This window comes from Fusarium musae, chromosome 3 (genome assembly GCF_019915245.1).
Source record: "Fusarium musae strain F31 chromosome 3, whole genome shotgun sequence".
Classification (NCBI taxonomy): Eukaryota; Fungi; Ascomycota; class Sordariomycetes; order Hypocreales; family Nectriaceae; genus Fusarium; species Fusarium musae.
In genome coordinates this window covers 61779-78597 of record NC_058389.1, presented here as the reverse complement: position 1 = coordinate 78597, position 16819 = coordinate 61779, and the positions used below count along the sequence as shown (strand labels likewise).

General features: G+C 47.0%; 4 protein-coding genes across 4 annotated transcripts; 2 read left to right on the top strand and 2 right to left on the bottom strand.

Annotated features, from left to right (window-relative positions):
• Window positions 1-419: 419 nt before the first annotated feature.
• Window positions 420-2343, top strand: J7337_003476 (uncharacterized protein; the record flags this gene model as incomplete). Its single annotated transcript, XM_044821192.1, has 4 exons — window positions 420-951; window positions 1006-1143; window positions 1197-1467; window positions 1518-2343. The coding sequence occupies 4 exons, from the start codon at window positions 420-422 to the stop codon at window positions 2341-2343; spliced, it is 1767 nt and encodes a 588-aa protein (XP_044682525.1).
• Window positions 2344-4001: 1658 nt separating this feature from the next.
• On the bottom strand, window positions 4002-5770 carry J7337_003475 (uncharacterized protein; the record flags this gene model as incomplete). The annotated part of the gene is made up of 3 exons (XM_044821191.1): window positions 4002-4625; window positions 4680-4999; window positions 5047-5770. The coding sequence occupies 3 exons, from the start codon at window positions 5768-5770 to the stop codon at window positions 4002-4004; spliced, it is 1668 nt and encodes a 555-aa protein (XP_044682524.1).
• A 713-nt stretch (window positions 5771-6483) lies between these two features.
• On the top strand, window positions 6484-7986 carry J7337_003474 (uncharacterized protein; the record flags this gene model as incomplete). The annotated part of the gene is made up of 1 exon (XM_044821190.1): window positions 6484-7986. The coding sequence occupies one exon, from the start codon at window positions 6484-6486 to the stop codon at window positions 7984-7986; it is 1503 nt and encodes a 500-aa protein (XP_044682523.1).
• A 5206-nt stretch (window positions 7987-13192) lies between these two features.
• J7337_003473 (uncharacterized protein) lies at window positions 13193-15225 on the bottom strand (the record flags this gene model as incomplete). The annotated part of the gene is made up of 5 exons (XM_044821189.1): window positions 13193-13319; window positions 13368-14207; window positions 14261-14453; window positions 14702-15149; window positions 15202-15225. The coding sequence occupies 5 exons, from the start codon at window positions 15223-15225 to the stop codon at window positions 13193-13195; spliced, it is 1632 nt and encodes a 543-aa protein (XP_044682522.1).
• Window positions 15226-16819: the final 1594 nt, after the last annotated feature.

The window sequence follows — 16819 nt, the reverse complement described above, 5'->3', positions numbered from 1 at the left end:
GCGCTTTAGCCCGGCGCTATCAGATCCCCCTCAACCAACCTGAGCGAGCCGGCCAATCACAGAACAAGTACAACCAAAGCACATTCTGATTTGTCTATCTCTCGGCGGTGTACAAGTAAGCATAACCATTTGTACTGTGTACACTGCATTTATTTACAATATGTCATTACAACTACACGAGCTCACATATTAGTCCATTGAGCGAGCCGGCCACTCAAATAGCTTGTCGCATATTCTACAATAACTCTTGGCCAAACTATCTCTGTTGTTGCCTTGGCGTAATGGAGATCCAAGCACCTACACGCGGGACCATTATCTCTGATCCACGCGCCTTCTTCTATAAGTTGATCAAGTTACCCGCTCTGCAAATTCATTTCTCCTGGTCTCTCATTCCAATAATATCCTGTCTCTATCCCATTATGAGGCACGTTATTTTTGCCCTAACTCTGGGCTTTGCTGCTTTTCTGCACCAGGCCAATGCTCAAGAGACCCCATGTCCTCTACTAGGAGCCATCTTCCCGCCCGTCCAGCATCCGCTCCAGTCCAGTGCGTTCTCTGATTCTATTGCTCTGCTCAACGCTACCTTCAACGAGCTTGACCGTAATGGCACTCTTGAAGGGTTCAACACTACATTCTACGTCCAGGCCTTTTCCGCCTCGGACACCCTTTTCCAGCATGGATACGTCCCTCCCTCTATGAAGAACTCCTTGACTTCAGGGACACTCAACAACGATACCGTGTTCCGCGTGGGTAGTGTCTCGAAGCTTCTTACTGTCTATACACTGCTCGTCGAGGTTGGGATGAAACACATGAACGATCCGGTAACGAAGTGGGTGCCTGAACTCGCTCTTGCGTCCAGGAAGAACAAGGGTGATCACACCCGCAAGGTGCAGTGGGATGAGGTTACTATTGGGCAGCTTTCCGGACATATGGCTGGTATCAGCCGAAACTGTTAGTACCGCCCTGAGAAGAGGCAAACTCATCTCTTCTAATACTAGCATTTAGTCGGGTTCTTCGATATGAGTTCCGTTATCGAATCAACTCACCAGAATCCCGAGTTGTATGGTCTCCCGATCCTCAGTAAGAAAGAAAAACCACAGTGTAGTGTCTCAGACCCATCTCTGAAGCCTTGCTCCCGCAATGGTACATATCCATGCGCAGCGTGTTGGACGCTTTTGCTGATACGTTTCACGCAGAGTTCTTCCAGGGCATCACGGCACAGAGTTTCTTCCCCATCACATCAACTGCCAACACCCCGGTTTACTCTAACGTCGCGTACCAAATACTTGCTTATGCTCTCGAGGGCATGACGAGAAAGCCATTCCACAAGTCTTTTGAATCCTCCCTGCTCGACCCTCTAGCAATGAAACGAACAGGTCTCGAGGCGCCCAAGAGCAAAGAAAACGCCATGATCCCCGATAATGAGCAGCTCTCATGGTGGAACATCACCACAGCAGATGGCAGCCCGTAAGTGCGATCACCCTCATTGCACATCTCACATGCGTAACCTTTCACAGCTATGGCGGCATGTTTTCTACTGCTGCAGACCTTACACGCATGGGTCAATCCATCCTCAGCTCTTCTATACTCAGCCCCTCCGAAACCCGCTCTTGGTTGAAGCCCATTACCCATACCGCGGACACTCACATGTCTGTTGGTATGCCTTGGGAGATCCGGCGCACGTACATGCCCCTCGGCCGCAGCGGCAGCCGGATCGTTGATCTTTACACAAAGAACGGCGCCATTGGCCTTTACACTGCGATTATTGTCCTTTCGCCCGACCACGAGGTTGGTTTCGTGGCGCTCATCGCAGGAACTAACCGTGCCTACTTGCTAAGCTATCTTCCTGACCTCCTCGCGCAGACACTACTGCCAGCCGCCGAAAACACGGCCCGCGATACCGCCGTTACGCGGTTTGCTGGCACTTTCGAGGGCCCCAAGAGTCGACTTACTGTTACCATGAGCGATACTCTCTTGGTAAGGAAGTGGACTCGCGCTGGCGTTGACGTGCTAGCCATGCTGGCCGCGCTTACATGGCCAGGGCTGGACTTGATACCAGTGCTAAGGCTATATCCAATGGGTTTGGAAGGAATCAAGAGAGTCTCTTTCAGGGGTGTCTTTGAAGCTCACCTTGCCGATGAATCACCATCAGAGGCTGAGACAAACACGACAGAGGCAAGTGTTGGCCCTTTTAGTGGCGGTTGCCTGTCGTGGGGAGGAGTTGACTCGTTGACATATGGCAACATTGGGGTTGATGATTTCGAATTTGAGATTGATGATAATGGGAAAGCAATTGGCCTTACACCAAGAGTTATGAGGGAAACTCTGAAGAGGGTTGATTGAGTCTATCAAGGGCCCATGTACTATTCCCAAAGCAGCTACAGTTATCCTAGTATCATCAGGTTCAGCCTTGTTCACACTTGGCTCCTAGCAAACGTTGTGAGTGTTATGTAAATCAGATCCATAATGGAGGTTCTATAATTAAGAAAGAGTTTAAACTGGTAGCATGGGCTGTCCTTCAGGCTATACGATATCCTTTTTTCCTAGTCAAGAGCTAAATATAAAGATATAACTGAGATCGTTAATCCATCCAGGCTTATATAAAAGATAATTATAAAGTATAATATTAAATGAGTTTATTTCAGGACATCTGATAAATACATTACCTAACCATAGTTATGATACTAATCTACTAAAATTGCCCATGACCAGTCCGAACCAATAATCTTTTTAATCTCAGCACAAACACCTTCTCTCCACCCTCTGGTTGCAAAGTTATTACCACTATTTCCATTATCCAGGAAGCAGCCATACGAGAGCAGCACAAGAGCTGCAGGCTCGTGATCTTCAACGAGTCTCATAAACTCTTTCCCAACTAAGCAAATCCATTGCAATGATGCTCGATGTGCTGGGCACCACTCTGACGTTTGGGCTTTTCTTACGAGCCATTTCATCAGATCCAAGGCGTCCTGGCAAATCTTTCTGATGTTCGGATCCTCTACCTGTCCTAAAAATGTCAAAGAATCAAGCATGTTGAGAACGGGATCGAGGGGCCCATGGTCTGGCGGTTCGCCCTCAGAGACAAAGAGTATAAGCTCGTGACGCTCTGGCCTTATGACGCCGTATGTTTCGGCGATAGCCCTGACGCCTCTTGTGAGCCTGCAAGTGACGAGCAGGTCGCTCAGCATAGTAGAAGGCTCGTCCTTAGACCGTAGAAGCTCTTTAACTGAGCCTTGGGCATAGGAGTTGATCATCATGAGAACAGAGGCAAGATGGCACACAGGGCCGTTATCGGTATTGGCTTTCGCTACTGCGTGTCTCATCATCCCTGCGGCGGCCTGAGAATACTTGAACCCCAGAGAAGCGTAGATATCCCTTCGTATCCGATCTCCTGGCGCGTTTGGCAGTGATAGGTGGGCAGTGTGCGCTTGTTCGAAAGAGGATATGGCCAGTACTAGGTTCAGGATAACTGGATGATCTAATGCAAGGTGGACTACTTCGTGCTGAAAGAGGTCCTCCGATCCTCGTTGATGAACAATGGCCTTGTGAGCAACTTGGTGCCAGTGACATAGCAGCTCTCTATCATGTGCAGTCAAGCCATATGTTGGAGATGGAGCAATTCGTTGGAAATGAGTCATGTCGGTGGTTGATTCCAGAGCCTGGATTGGTGGAGATCGCGTCCTGCTTCGCGATGACCTTTCTTGGGCTGTAAGGCTACATGTCGAGCTCCGACGGACGCAGGCTGTACATGGAATCGCTTCGTCACACTAAGATGGCTGTGAGCAATCATTCATCTTGGTCAGTCGACGTTGTTTATTACCTTGACTTTTCTCGTCTTGCACTGCAGGCAGCCAGTGCGTGTCTTTTTATAGGCCATTTCGACGATTTTAGACGGAATCAGCAGGTAATTGGGATGAAATGCTACTCTAAGTCTGGCAGTGATAAGGGATCTGGCCCATAGTTCTCAACACCATGTGGACCTCAATCACGCAATCGTTCCCTCAGAACGCGTCTTCCACTAACCCCGTCTCGGCAACGTACGTAGCCCAATGCACTAGCATTTCTTCCAAAATTTCAGGCCTCTTCTTTGATAGATCATGTTGTTCAGCAGGATCCTTCTCCACGTCAAATAGCTCCCAATTGTCGCCGCCTTGCTTTGCCAACAAAACTGCCTTCCAATTTCCCCTACGGATGGCACGATTACCAAATAACTCCCAGCCATGTATGTGATCCGCATCCTGATGAACGGTAGGATAATCTGTAGGAGATGAGAGATGGTTGACCCAGGACTTTCCTCGGGGATTGACAACTTCTCGACCTCTAAATGTTCGCCCTGGGTGCTGCACTTGTGCAAGGTCAAGGATGGTTGGAAGTATGTCCATTACTGTTGTGAAGGTGTGAGAAATAGACTCAGGAGCCGATGAGATTGGAGGGAAGCGTATGAGGCAAGGACAGCGAATGCCGCCCTCGGTTGACCATCCCTTGAACCCGCGAGAAGGCGCAGTAGCAGCGCATGCCCAACGAGAGCCATACCAGACGTACGAATCGTGTTTGCCAATATTTTCGAGACTATTGTCATAGTGTGCAGCTATAAGTTCTCCAAGTGTTTTGAATGATGACAAGAGCTAAGTTTTACAGTCAGTATGAACTTTCGCATTGAAAAGATGGGGTGGACAAACAGGTGCAGCTTCCAGAGTAGATCCTTCTGCGCCATTATCTGACATGAACAGGATGAAAGTGTTGTCAAGCTCACCAGATGCTTCAAGTGCATCTACGACTCTCCCAATATTCTGGTCAAGGAGGTCGACCATTGCTGCATAAACCTCCATCTTCCTCGCAGAAACAGCTTGCTCGTGGGCTGTGAGGTCTTCCCACTTCACTCCAGCTTCGAAGCCAACAGGAGGAGCTGCTTCGATATCAGCTGGCACAAGACCCAGCTCTTTTAGTCTGGCAAGCCTGTCTAGTCTGAGCTGGTCGGGGCCGTTGTCGTATTTTCCGCCTAGAATCATCAGTACCGAAGCTTGGTGGCGTGCACTGAGAGCTTACTGTATTTGTCTATAACATCTTGTGGCGCCTGCATTGGCCAATGTGGCGCCGTATAAGCCAAGTATGAAAAGAAGGGCTGCTCTTTTTCCTCTTCGGTTCTGTTGCTCAACATATCAAGCAACTTATCTGTGAAGAAATTGGTAGAATAAAAGTCATCAGGTAGGTCTTTCTTTCTATCCACAGGATTTTGGTTCTCCATCCAAAATCCGTCCGAGGTCAACAGCATAGTATCTTGGTCAGCCTCGAACTGCGGTTCGTAGTTGAAGTGGTTGCCACAACCAGGCAAGAAACCAAAACTCTTCTTGAAACCTCTTGCACTTGGTGACACGTCAGGAGTCATTCCCAAATGCCACTTTCCAGACATGAGAGTCAAGTATCCTGCGTCAGAAAGAATCTCAGGCAAAGCAGCCACTTTCCAGTTTAGGTATCCTTCATAGCCAGGCTTGTCGACGTAGTCAGGATACTTGCCAGTGAGGTTCTTCTTCATCTCGGCAAATTCGGCCATCTGACCAAGTCCGGCGATATGGTTGTCTGTCCCAGAAAGAAGCATTGCTCGCGTGGGTGAGCATGCCTGGGCGGTATGGAAGTTGGTCATGCGTATGCCATCTTTGGAAAGGCGGTCCAAAACAGGGGTGTCTATCTCGGAGCCATATGGCTTTACATCACTGAAGCCAAGGTCATCAGCAACGATGATAAGGAAATTGGGTCTTTTTGCAACAACCATGATTGCAGAGTAGAATAAGAATGTAGGGGGTTCAAGGACATACGTAGAGGTGTTGTGGGGTCGACTATCTCGACCGTTGAAACAGAAAAAGGAGGTATTTTATATATGTAAGCAATCACACGTACTACGACTGGCATCACAGTCTATCACGGGCCCCGGCTGAGACCGGCAAGCAGCCATCTTGAGATATTTGGCGGGGAGTATGGAGTAGGAAGCAGTGGGTTGTTCTCCGTAAATGTAACTGTCAAAACAACGCCCCCACTCACTAACCAACTCCAGCTTTTGGTGTGCCTCGGATGATGCTTCCATTGGCCCCAGATTTAATATTTTCCAAGCACGCAAGATTCACATGTCGATGGCGTCTGACACATCGGAGCTAGCCCTCACCCATGATAACGCTAAGCAAGCCAGAGAGACCGGGCTGTCGCTCGGATCATGGCCTCATTGGTTTGTTCGATTCGGCTACGCAGCGGCTTCCATCATTGCAGGGTATTACAGATCGTTTTGTTCAGCTGCTCGGGGAGTTGACGAAGACTCGACTGCAATAGACTGAAAGTTGGAGTATTGCGAAATGCCTCGTCTTGATTGCGAGATGTAAAAGAGGTTGTGAGAATAATTATATATCCTCTGTCTTGTATTATGAACGATTGTCATGCATGCACTGCTGCTTCAGCATTCAGAATTACCTTTTCCTACCAATTACACTCTCCCACATGATGATTGAAAAGGAGTCACTTCCATCCACTGTGGATGACCACAATTCGGGTCTAGATAATGACTCCAATGTCCCTGAGCAGCAGTCCCTCATTGATTGGTCCGAAGGCGAAGAACGGGCTCTTGTTCGCAAGCTGGATCTACTCATCATGCCTCTGCTTATCGCTGGCTTTTTTGTTTTGCAGCTCGACCGCGGCAACATCGGCAACGCCCTCACAGACTTCTTCCTCCCTGAAGTGGGCATCACTCAATACCAGTTCAACGTCGGAAACCAGCTCCTTAGCTTGGGAATCGTACTGCTAGAGCTGCCAAGTAATCTTGTTCTCTATCGCTTGGGTCCTCAGAAGTGGATTAGCTGCCAGATCTTTTGCTGGGGCTTGGTCGCCACTTTTCAAGCATTCATCAAAGGCAAAGGCGTCGGTGCATATTATGCTACTAGACTGTTACTCGGCCTTTTGGAAGCCGGATTCATTCCTGCCGGCCTGTATACCCTGACGCAGTGGTACAAACGCAATGAGACCAGCAGACGCTTCACCGCCTTCTTCCTTGGCAACATGATTGCTTCGGCCGCAAGTGGACTTATTGCCTATGGCATCCTCCAGATGAGAGGTATAGCTGGATTGTCTGGTTGGCAGTGGATGTTCCTCCTCGAGGGAATCATCACCATAGTGATCGGTGTTGTTTTCGCCCTTCTCATGCCAAACTCTCCCGCAAACCCATCAAACATCTTCGGCCACTTGTACTTTACACCGCAAGAGATCCACATCCTCACTAAACGTGTTAACCTTGACAATCCTAGCCAAGGTCCAAGACACAAATATGTGAAGTGGGTTGACATCAAGTCCGCCTTTTCCAGGTGGTGTATTTACCCGCAGCTGACTGTCTCCTTCTGCTGCATTGCCATTATCTCACCACTCGGAACATATCAACCGTCCATCATTGCAAGTTATGGCTATGACCGCCTTCAAGCAAACGCACTGTCATCTGTTGGCGGTTGGATTGTCATTGTCCTAAATCTATCGTTCGGATGGATTGCAGATAAAACTCGGAGGCGAGGTTTTCTGATTCTTATCGCTACTGTCCTGAGTTTTGCCTTCTGTCTCGCGACTAGGCAATTGGCCACGAGCACAAATCGCGATCTCAAGTATGGCATCCTCATTTTTACTACGATCTGGGGGTCTGCTGCTCATCCTTTGAATGGTTCGTGGCTTGCTGTCAACATTCGCAATCCTGCAGAACGGTCCATCACAATGGCTCTCCTTATCATGACTGCCAACGCGGCTGGTCTGGCAGGGGCTCAGATTTTCCAGGCCCATGATGCGCCACTATATAGGACAGGATTTACGGTCATTCTCACCCTGGCATCTATCGCCCTGGTATTCGCGATCGTGTCTAACGCGCAGTATCTATGGCTTAATAAGAAGCTTGAGTCAAAGGGTCATTTAGAAGAGGAACAAGTTGAAGCGGCCAGCGAAGTTGATAAATGGCGGTTCTCGGTTTAAACAGTTTGCTGTTTTGTGATGTTAACTTATCCTTGGGGTTAGAGTCACGGATGTTCAACGCTAAAGGATTTGAAAAACGTTTATATCTTTTAGCAGTTTATATCAAGTCCCCTGTTGTGCGTTATGTCGTTTAGCTTCTCAATATGACTTATGCTGGTAGCTCGTGAAGAACCCTTGGCTGTATAGGCTGCGCATCAGACTCCACTAGGACATGTTCGGGACCTGCATCAGCTTCCACAATCAATGGACCAGATGCTGGACTAGATTTTGGAGGGGTTTTGTTTTCTTGATCCGTCATAATCATGTTTCTATCATTTCTCCGTTGTCTCTTCCGGCGAACAAACCAGAATCCAAGACCTGAAACGATAATAATGGCAATAACTGCTCCAACTACTGCGCCAGCTATAACACCAGCCGGCGTGCCTGACTTTTTTTGATCAGAATGGAGAGGAGGAGCTCGCAGCGAAAAACGATCCGAATTGTTTTTACAGCAATCATTGTCTTGATCCAAGTTGCAGCAGTACTCATTCGACGCACACTCTTTGACTTGAACCCATGTATTGTTTTTCTCTGACAGCCGGATTAGTTAAATGTCGAGGGCTTCGGAGGTTGCAGTCACTCACTCATGGGGCATATCTTTTGGCATCCACTCCAATCATCGCTTGCACAGGCAGCTCGATAGTCGTAGTGATCAGACCACGAACATAAGCCATTGAGCAAACATCGATCATCTTGATCTGTTGAGCAGCAAGTCGAGTAAGTTGTGTTCCTAGACCCGCATGGCTTGTACTGCTTGGGTGCCGTATTTCCATTTGGAAAGTAACAGGTTTGCGCCAATGTTGTGGAGAGTAGATTTAGCGAAATAAACAGTCTAGCAAACATCATCGTGAAAATGAGATGACTTATAGGATAGACGATTGAAAATGAATAATGGAAGCGCTGTATCTTAAAAGAGGAGATCCAGAAAATCATGGAAGAAACGTCAGAAGTGTAAGAAAGAAGAAAATAATTTAATAATTTAGCGGTGTTAACATGGTTAAAAATCGTCTAGGCTATGATATCACGTAGCCTTCAGGGCCAGGGGCAGGTACTGTAGTATCAATGAAAATTTCGGCTTGTGCGTATAAGTATATGATTTGTCGGGCATTAAACAAAAGTTCTTTGCAGTGCTGAAACGCATGAATCCAATCATAATCATACCCTGCCCGCCTGCCTTGAAGGTTCCTGAAAGACATAAGCGCTAGTGGACTAGCCGCCTATCTGTCCTGAAATAGTCTGATCTGCCTCCAAGAGGGTCAAGCCAGCCGCTTTACACCTCAAGTCTCTGGGTTTAGAGGCAGTGTTGCTTTGATTCATTATGAGATGATACTTTATTATAGAACAGTTCCAGGTAAACAAAAATAGAGCACATTGTCTAAGCTGATCTAACACTTCCCAAGTTTGTTCGATGCATATGAGCTGATTTTGCGCGACTACTTTCCAAACCTTGCCTCGTATTGCTGATGCTCCTCATCTCCAACAGCAAACTCCCAACCACCACTCAGACCATTAGCCATCCCTTTCCAAATTCGAAACCCGTAAACATTGGTCCACTCCCACCCCTCCATTTTCTCCTCATCAGGTGAGATACGGTAGGTCAGCCAACACACGGCAGACTCATTCGATACCGCTTCGACGCGATAATCGTCCACAGTCACATGCGTGCCGGGGCCATTGTCCCTCCAATCAGTATACAGAAGAGCGAAGTTCTCAGCAACCACAGATTGATTTGGTGATATGTTGGGTTTTCCCAGAGTAAAGGAAGTGTAATTGGGTTAGAAAAAGGATGAGACTTTGAGAGAAAGGTCAGAAAGAGAGTAGGTGTAATCTCCACCAAGGGCGATAAGACCACTATATGCCAAAATGGCCTCTCGAGCCGCGCAAGTGATATTGACCATGTTGAAAGTTGTAACAGTTGAGAGTGGTTGCAATCACTGGTCTCTTCTCAGACACAACTTTATGCGATTTCCATACCGCCTCTCAGCAGCACTGCCCTCAAGTTACTAAGTGCCTTACAGCAGGAAGCAGGACTTTCGTCAACGGCTGACATCTCCAGCGTATCAGAGAGACTTCAGGTGTCACCCGATGCCAACCATGTAAGTGACCAGGGTAGAAGCTGGACACTAGCCGTCTAACTGTCCAGAAGCGGTATAGCGCTAGCCATGTAACGTTGCTAAATTATCATCCAGATATTATTAGATATTCCCCTTTCCAACAAGGTGCGAAAACACATTATCCAGAATCCCAAAGCTGTTTCAGTTGACCACAGTAGAGGGCGCACCTACAAAAGCAAGAAGAAGGCGCATCATCTAGATAAGATCGGATGCTGCCCACCCTCTAGCTATTGTATCTGCGACGATTAATTGATCTTGAGCTTCGATGAGAATAAATGCTGGACATACTATGGTTGGTGAGCTTTAGATTGGGTCAGTACGATCAGGACAATGTCTAGAGTGTTTTCGTCAGGGATAATCATGATTCTTGCTATGAATAGATGCAAATCCTAACCTTGAGAAGTTCAGATATTGATAATCGTGATCTGGAATATAAAGACCTTACTACTCTTAGTTCGACTGGCCTTACAGGAGACAACTTCACCTTGTTCTCTCTAGCTTGCTAAGAGGTTTCTTCTTTAAGTTTTATTGATAGCTATATAATATCTTCGACGCAAACGTAAACCTCCTATTTATATCAAAAGGCTTGTTCAGAATGGCCATTCCTCAACATCAATAGACTTGATACCACTTTTATAGTCCCCCTACTTGGTACGCCATTGTCTCATGCCACAAACCCTTCGCCAGATCTTCCCGGTCAAAGTCCGTTGGCCAAACTATTTGAGCAAGCCTAGTCCTTGCGTCTTGCCATGACAGCATATTCATTTCCCTTGCAACAACCCGTATCATACTTTTGAACTGGAGGCTCAGGCCATCACTCAATGTATTGCAACCTTCCAACCTAGCACGAGTAAGATGAAAGGCCGAACCAAACAATTTCCAGAATATTAAATCCCTCGATGAAGGGCTGTGCATATCTGATCCTACGAAACATGTCTTTAAATCCTGGAAGCTAGACCGCATGATGTAGTGGAGCAACTGATCTTGTTCAGGTTGCCCGGAATTCCAAACACCCAATACGCTGTTCAGATACATTCCTGACGTGACGATGATCCCAGTCCATGAAGACTGCAGATGCGCACGAGGTCCAGTGGTGACAGCGGACGCTGGTGAGCATGACTCGATATGAGCTTCAACAACTGCAGAAAAAAGCCTGGAAGGGTCTCCATGGTCCCAGAGCTCATACAGCGAAGTATCATGTGAGATACCACGCTTGCAAGAGCTTCTCATCTCAAAGATACGAGTGATGCCTTTGAGGCAGCTGATGACGCGGGATGGGTTGACAGGGTTAAGCTTCGGGCAAACCGCTGATGAAGCGAAAAAGCTGGGAAGGAGGCTCATCGCCTCAAGGCATAGTCCAGCGCCATTCGCTTCATATGAATGCCATTCAGGAATAAGTTGTTCTAGCTCTTGGGGGCTTAGTTGGCAGCGAGAGTTAAATGCGGCCCCAGCAGGGGACGCTAGGTAATCGTCCAACCTGCTCTTGAGACCTTGAATCATGTTATATGCGCTGTGAAATAAATCAGAACCTACCATAGATCTTTTATTCCTCACTTACACGATGAAATACCGCTCGGAAATTTCATGAGCAATTGCGTCTTGCTCGTCCTTAGGGTTTCCCCGAGTCTCCATATACGACAACATCCCCATAAGATGCGTATCGGCAGCCTCAAAGTTGCCAAAGGTACACTGCAACCACGTTATTTAAATCGTCCCTTCCGATGAACTTAAGGATAGTTCAAACCTCCGAAAAACAGAGCGTGACAATATGATCAGCGCAAAATGGGACGAAGGCGGAAGGGCGCAGCTGTTCATTCACCAAGCGAATGGTCTGCGCTTTGTGGTATAGAAATGTCTACTTAAAAGTGCCCAGACGGCTGTAGTTCCATGCATGTCGAAATGCGGCAATCATGAGGATATTTCGCAGGCCACATGGGCTATTTATTGCAGTTGCTATGCTGATATCACATAAGCACGACGTATCTTAGATCTTTCTTGACAGCCTCTGTCTTACCTTTTACTCGAAGAAGACTGTAGCAATTTATCGGAAACAGGCGGGAGCTGAGAGACTGGAAAAGGTCTTTAGATATACAGAGAGCGTGAGATCGGTATATGGCGGTATCTGGTACTTACAATACTGTAGCAGATGTTTGGACTTGAGCGGCATCTCAATCGGAAATACGTAGAGTGAACCCAGGGTCAAAGGTCGGTGCGCTGACAAGTGACTAGCTCTCGACCTTGTAGACGTTTCTGCAGTCGCTACGCTCGCTATCTGCAATGAGCTGCTGTGTTGATGTATTGACCAAGGTGCGATTGCACCCGGTTGTTTTGAAGCCGTTTTTTCCCGCCTGGGGATTCTTGTAGGCTCGTAAATGCATACATGAGATGCACTTGTACAATTGAAGCTAATATAAAAGATTAAATCCAATGTTTCCATTAAAGGTTGTGGGCGTTGAATTGGGTTCAAAATTCGAAAACCATACCAAATACCCAACCACCCTGAGGCCCAAGGGGAAGAGATATGACTTACCAATCTGGGCGGCCTTCATCACATCGCATATGTCGTTGCCTACAAGTCATGCATCCCGTTTTGCTTCGCTCTGAAAAGTGTTTTTGTCTCATTGTATAATTAGCGTGCTTGTTGAGATGGGAATGTATCTGAATGAGGTTTTGAGAGACCCTGAATTGGCGAAGATGAAATGGCTGAGGTGAGACTGATTTATGCTAGTGGCTTATATTAGATAAGCGTGATGGAGCTTAATTCAGATGCTAACGATAATCTGCTCTCCAACGCTTTGAAGATTTTTATCAGTCTAGTTTTCAGGAGTGGCTAAGTTAGTCTATTAGATTCAGCTGCATAACTGGATTGCTTTGCTTAGTTAACTGTAGGGAGTTATAGGGAAGTGTCTGTCATGTCTGTCAATATCGGTATGTACTTTAAATGAATACATATATAAAAAGAAGTTAAAGATATATAGAGTGAAAAACCTTGTTTAGTTATTATTACTTAGATAGAATGCCTATTGAATAATATTACAAGATCTGCTAAAGAACTAAAGCCTATGGACACTGCTGTTCCTGGTCCAACGACGGAATGTCTTGCCGTAGTAGTAGAATACAATACCAAACAGACACCAGAGGAAAACTAAGCTTCCATTGGTCATGATAGGTGCAATGAATCTGCAAGAATTAGTAACTGTTAAAGCAAGAAACTGGTAGATAACTTACCCAGCCTTCTCGCTCCAAGGGGTAATGAATTTACTAAAGCCATAGCCCCAAACATTCTTGTTGACTGTAATGCTAACAAATAGGCTGCCTGCAACAGGCTTATAACTGTCAACAGCATACGTGCTTGAGATGCTGGGGAGGGCTGCAACTTGGATGCCGGCGCAAGAATATCCAATGAGCACAATCACTTCCCATGGCCAATGGTTCTCATACCCAACCGAGACGATGATATTGCCAAGGTACATAATAAGAACGAACGGTATCATGGCAACCAATCTCATCTCTGGTTCGCGAACGCCGTTGTTCCTTGCAGTGAGCTTGGCAGCCACCCAGTCAGACAGAGGACCACCAGTGGCAAGGCCGATCAAAGCTCCAGCAAAGATAGCAAAATTGGTAAAACCGATGGTCTGCGTAGAGAAATTGTAAGGTGGCGCAGCAAGAACTTGGCTCTGGGTTAGATTAATAGTAAGGAATGACGAGCAGCTCCAAGAGACGACGAAGCTGGCAAATTGGACAATGGGAAATGCGAACAGTTTCCAAGGAATCCACAGGTCCAAAAGGATAGCCTTGAAAGGATGTGCGTTGGGTTGGAAGAACCGGAACTGCCACTTTGCCGGCTTTCCCCGCCCGAGATACGGATCCCTTGCAGCTGTCTCGCTTGTCGACAGATCCGCAAATCCTTCCGGGGATGTTCCCTCTTTTTCGGTGCTGGTGGCGTGCTCTGTTATTCCATCGCTATTAGGTCTGGAGGCCTCGGCGTGGCTAGCATTGGCCGAACCCTCCATCTTCTCGTTCGCTCGGGATTCCTCGATGATCTCATTCGGATGAGGGCGGTGCCACCTGGTCGTTGTTAGTTATGATTCAGCGTGTTCAAGGGGATGGTAAAGACAAACTTGGTCTCTGGGAATAGGAAGATGGTGTAGATCACCACAACTGCACCAAGAGCCACGTTGAACCACCAGAAGTTGCGCCAGCCAACGTGGAGAGCCATGGACCCGCCGATGATGGGGCCAATCATCAGGGAGCCCATGTAGACGACCCAGTACAAGGTGTTCCACTTGCCTCTGTCGTGCAAGAAGAAGATGTCTAGCAAGCAATTAGATATAGACACCTCAACATGTTCAGTGTGATGGCTTACCAGCAATGACGGCAGGTTGGATTGACTCTGCCGGACCAGCTCCAATACCATTCAGCCTGTATCATAGTCAGAAGGTGTCATGCCAACTGTTGCTGCTAAATACGTACACACAAGCTCCCATGAAACTGCCATACGTCTGCGCACGAGCTCTCCAAATCATAGCGGCCAAGCAGATCAGGTTAGACACAATGTATACCGGTCTCCTGCCGAATGAAGTGCTTAACGGGACCCTGTTGGCATTTCTTAGTGATTTGTCCCAGCTTAGAAAAGACCCTCTCGGATTGGGTGCCCCCAACGTACCATATGAAGTTGCTGAAGCCAAGAACCAGGATACAGACTCCAGTGAACTGCACAACATCTGCTAGAGTGCTGTGAAATGCTTCAATGTAATCCCCAAACATAGGTGCAAGAGCAAGTGGCCCAAACCCTTGGAAGAAAGAGGACATGCTGGCTCCAGTGATCGCTAGCATTTTCCACTTTAGTGACCAGTTGAGAGGGTCAGCTGGGTCGTCTGAGGGTTGCGGAATAAGAACACGATTGGAGCCCGAGCGATCCTTGACAAAATGATGCGAAGCGACATCTCTCATAATCTCTGTGCCAGGAAGAATCTCGGTATGGAGCTCTGCCTCAATGGCGTGGATCTCCTGCGATCTCCATTAGCGTGCAAGCTGCGATCGATGTTTGTAAATAACATACCTCATTATTGGAATTCATCTCCATGATGATACTGTTGTCCCCGTTCTTTCACTGCTATGTCTGTAGGCCGTTAAACCAGGGTCAGACTGCTGACATGCTGTATTTAACATCTACTCACAGATATGCAAGCCTTGCATATTAAATAAGGAAGCGATGTAACTGCCGATGCTTTTACCGACTTTCAGAGCTACTTTCCCCTCACGACTCAGCTTAACATGAGCTAGGCAGCTCCCATTTAAGATAACCTTGGTTATAGCAAGCCAACCAGGTGTAATCAGTTCCTGACATTTGGTGGCCCAGGATGCCGGTAATCCGTGTGAGGGAAGTCTCTTCCCCGCATCCTGGCTCCCCCCATGGGGAAGCATGCGTAATGCCCACCAATCGTGGGGAGACTCCAACTCTTCCCGCGTGGTCTCGACCCTCACATTGGCTACTGGCGTGCCACCCGGCAAATCGGCATGATAGTGCATGTTTTAGTAATTGATCGGTCATTAAGCGAAGGGACCAAGGCCGGCAGTATGTACGTCTGTTGTTGTGGGGTTCTTGGTATGCCAGTGTTTCTCTACGTATTGTTGACGAGCAGATCTTATTATCACACCCTATTCTGAACAACGGTGCTCCTGCGTGACCACTGTAATGAGGGGTAGCTAAGCCAGTGTTATCGGAATAAGTAGCTGAGGGAAGGGAAGAGAACTCGGAAATTCGGAACTAAGTTCCTAGCTAATGACAAGATTCAGGTAACTTAGCACAAGATTAAGATACCTCTTACTGAGTTTATTTTTATACCTTATATTGAGGTCTAATGTTTCCTTTCTTCCGGAGGTTAAGACTGAACGGTATGCTAATAGGTAGCGAAGGAAGATCCGCATACTCATATCCCTTAGAATCTGAGGGTGCTCAAAAGATGTACCTAAAAGATTATAACCAATTAAATCAGCTATATTAGAGGTACTTCTTTTTAGGCTCTATTTTAGTACAGATTTAAGTATCCCTGATTATATAGCTTGCAGATCGAGACTTGGATCCTTACTGCTGTGCCTCCTTGAGGCTGGTATATGTGGCGTAATGACAGCGGCCAATTAAAATTAGAGTATACCCTATAAAAGTAACATTAAGTGAGCACCCTCGGATTCTAAGGGATTATGGGTTCATGGGCACCAAGTTTCGTAGACTAACACTATCTGGACCATGAACAGTAAGCATGTCACGTTCCTGTGCAGCGGCAAGTCTATTTGAGGTATCTATTCCGATTCCCTGATCCTTGTAGTTAGAGCGGGAGTCAAGACAAACCGCTATAGGTAGTTATGTATTTACTTTACACCAGATGCTGTGTACTATAATTCAAGAAGCCCAGAAATTCTTAAATTAAGAACCAGGGTGGCCATGCTATCAAGTCTGCTAACTGTGCTCATGAACACTTGTTCTTTGATGGGCCTCGATGCGCGTGTTTGTCACTCATGTGTTTAACACTTGAATTCTCTGTTGATGAGGCCCAAGGTTGAACTCTTGGCATGCCCATTGCGGCTCTTGTGCCTGTTTAAACTTCTGCAATTTAGGAATACCTTTTTTCATATGCCTATACATAGCGTTTAAATATTTCAGCTTAGCAATTAGTATT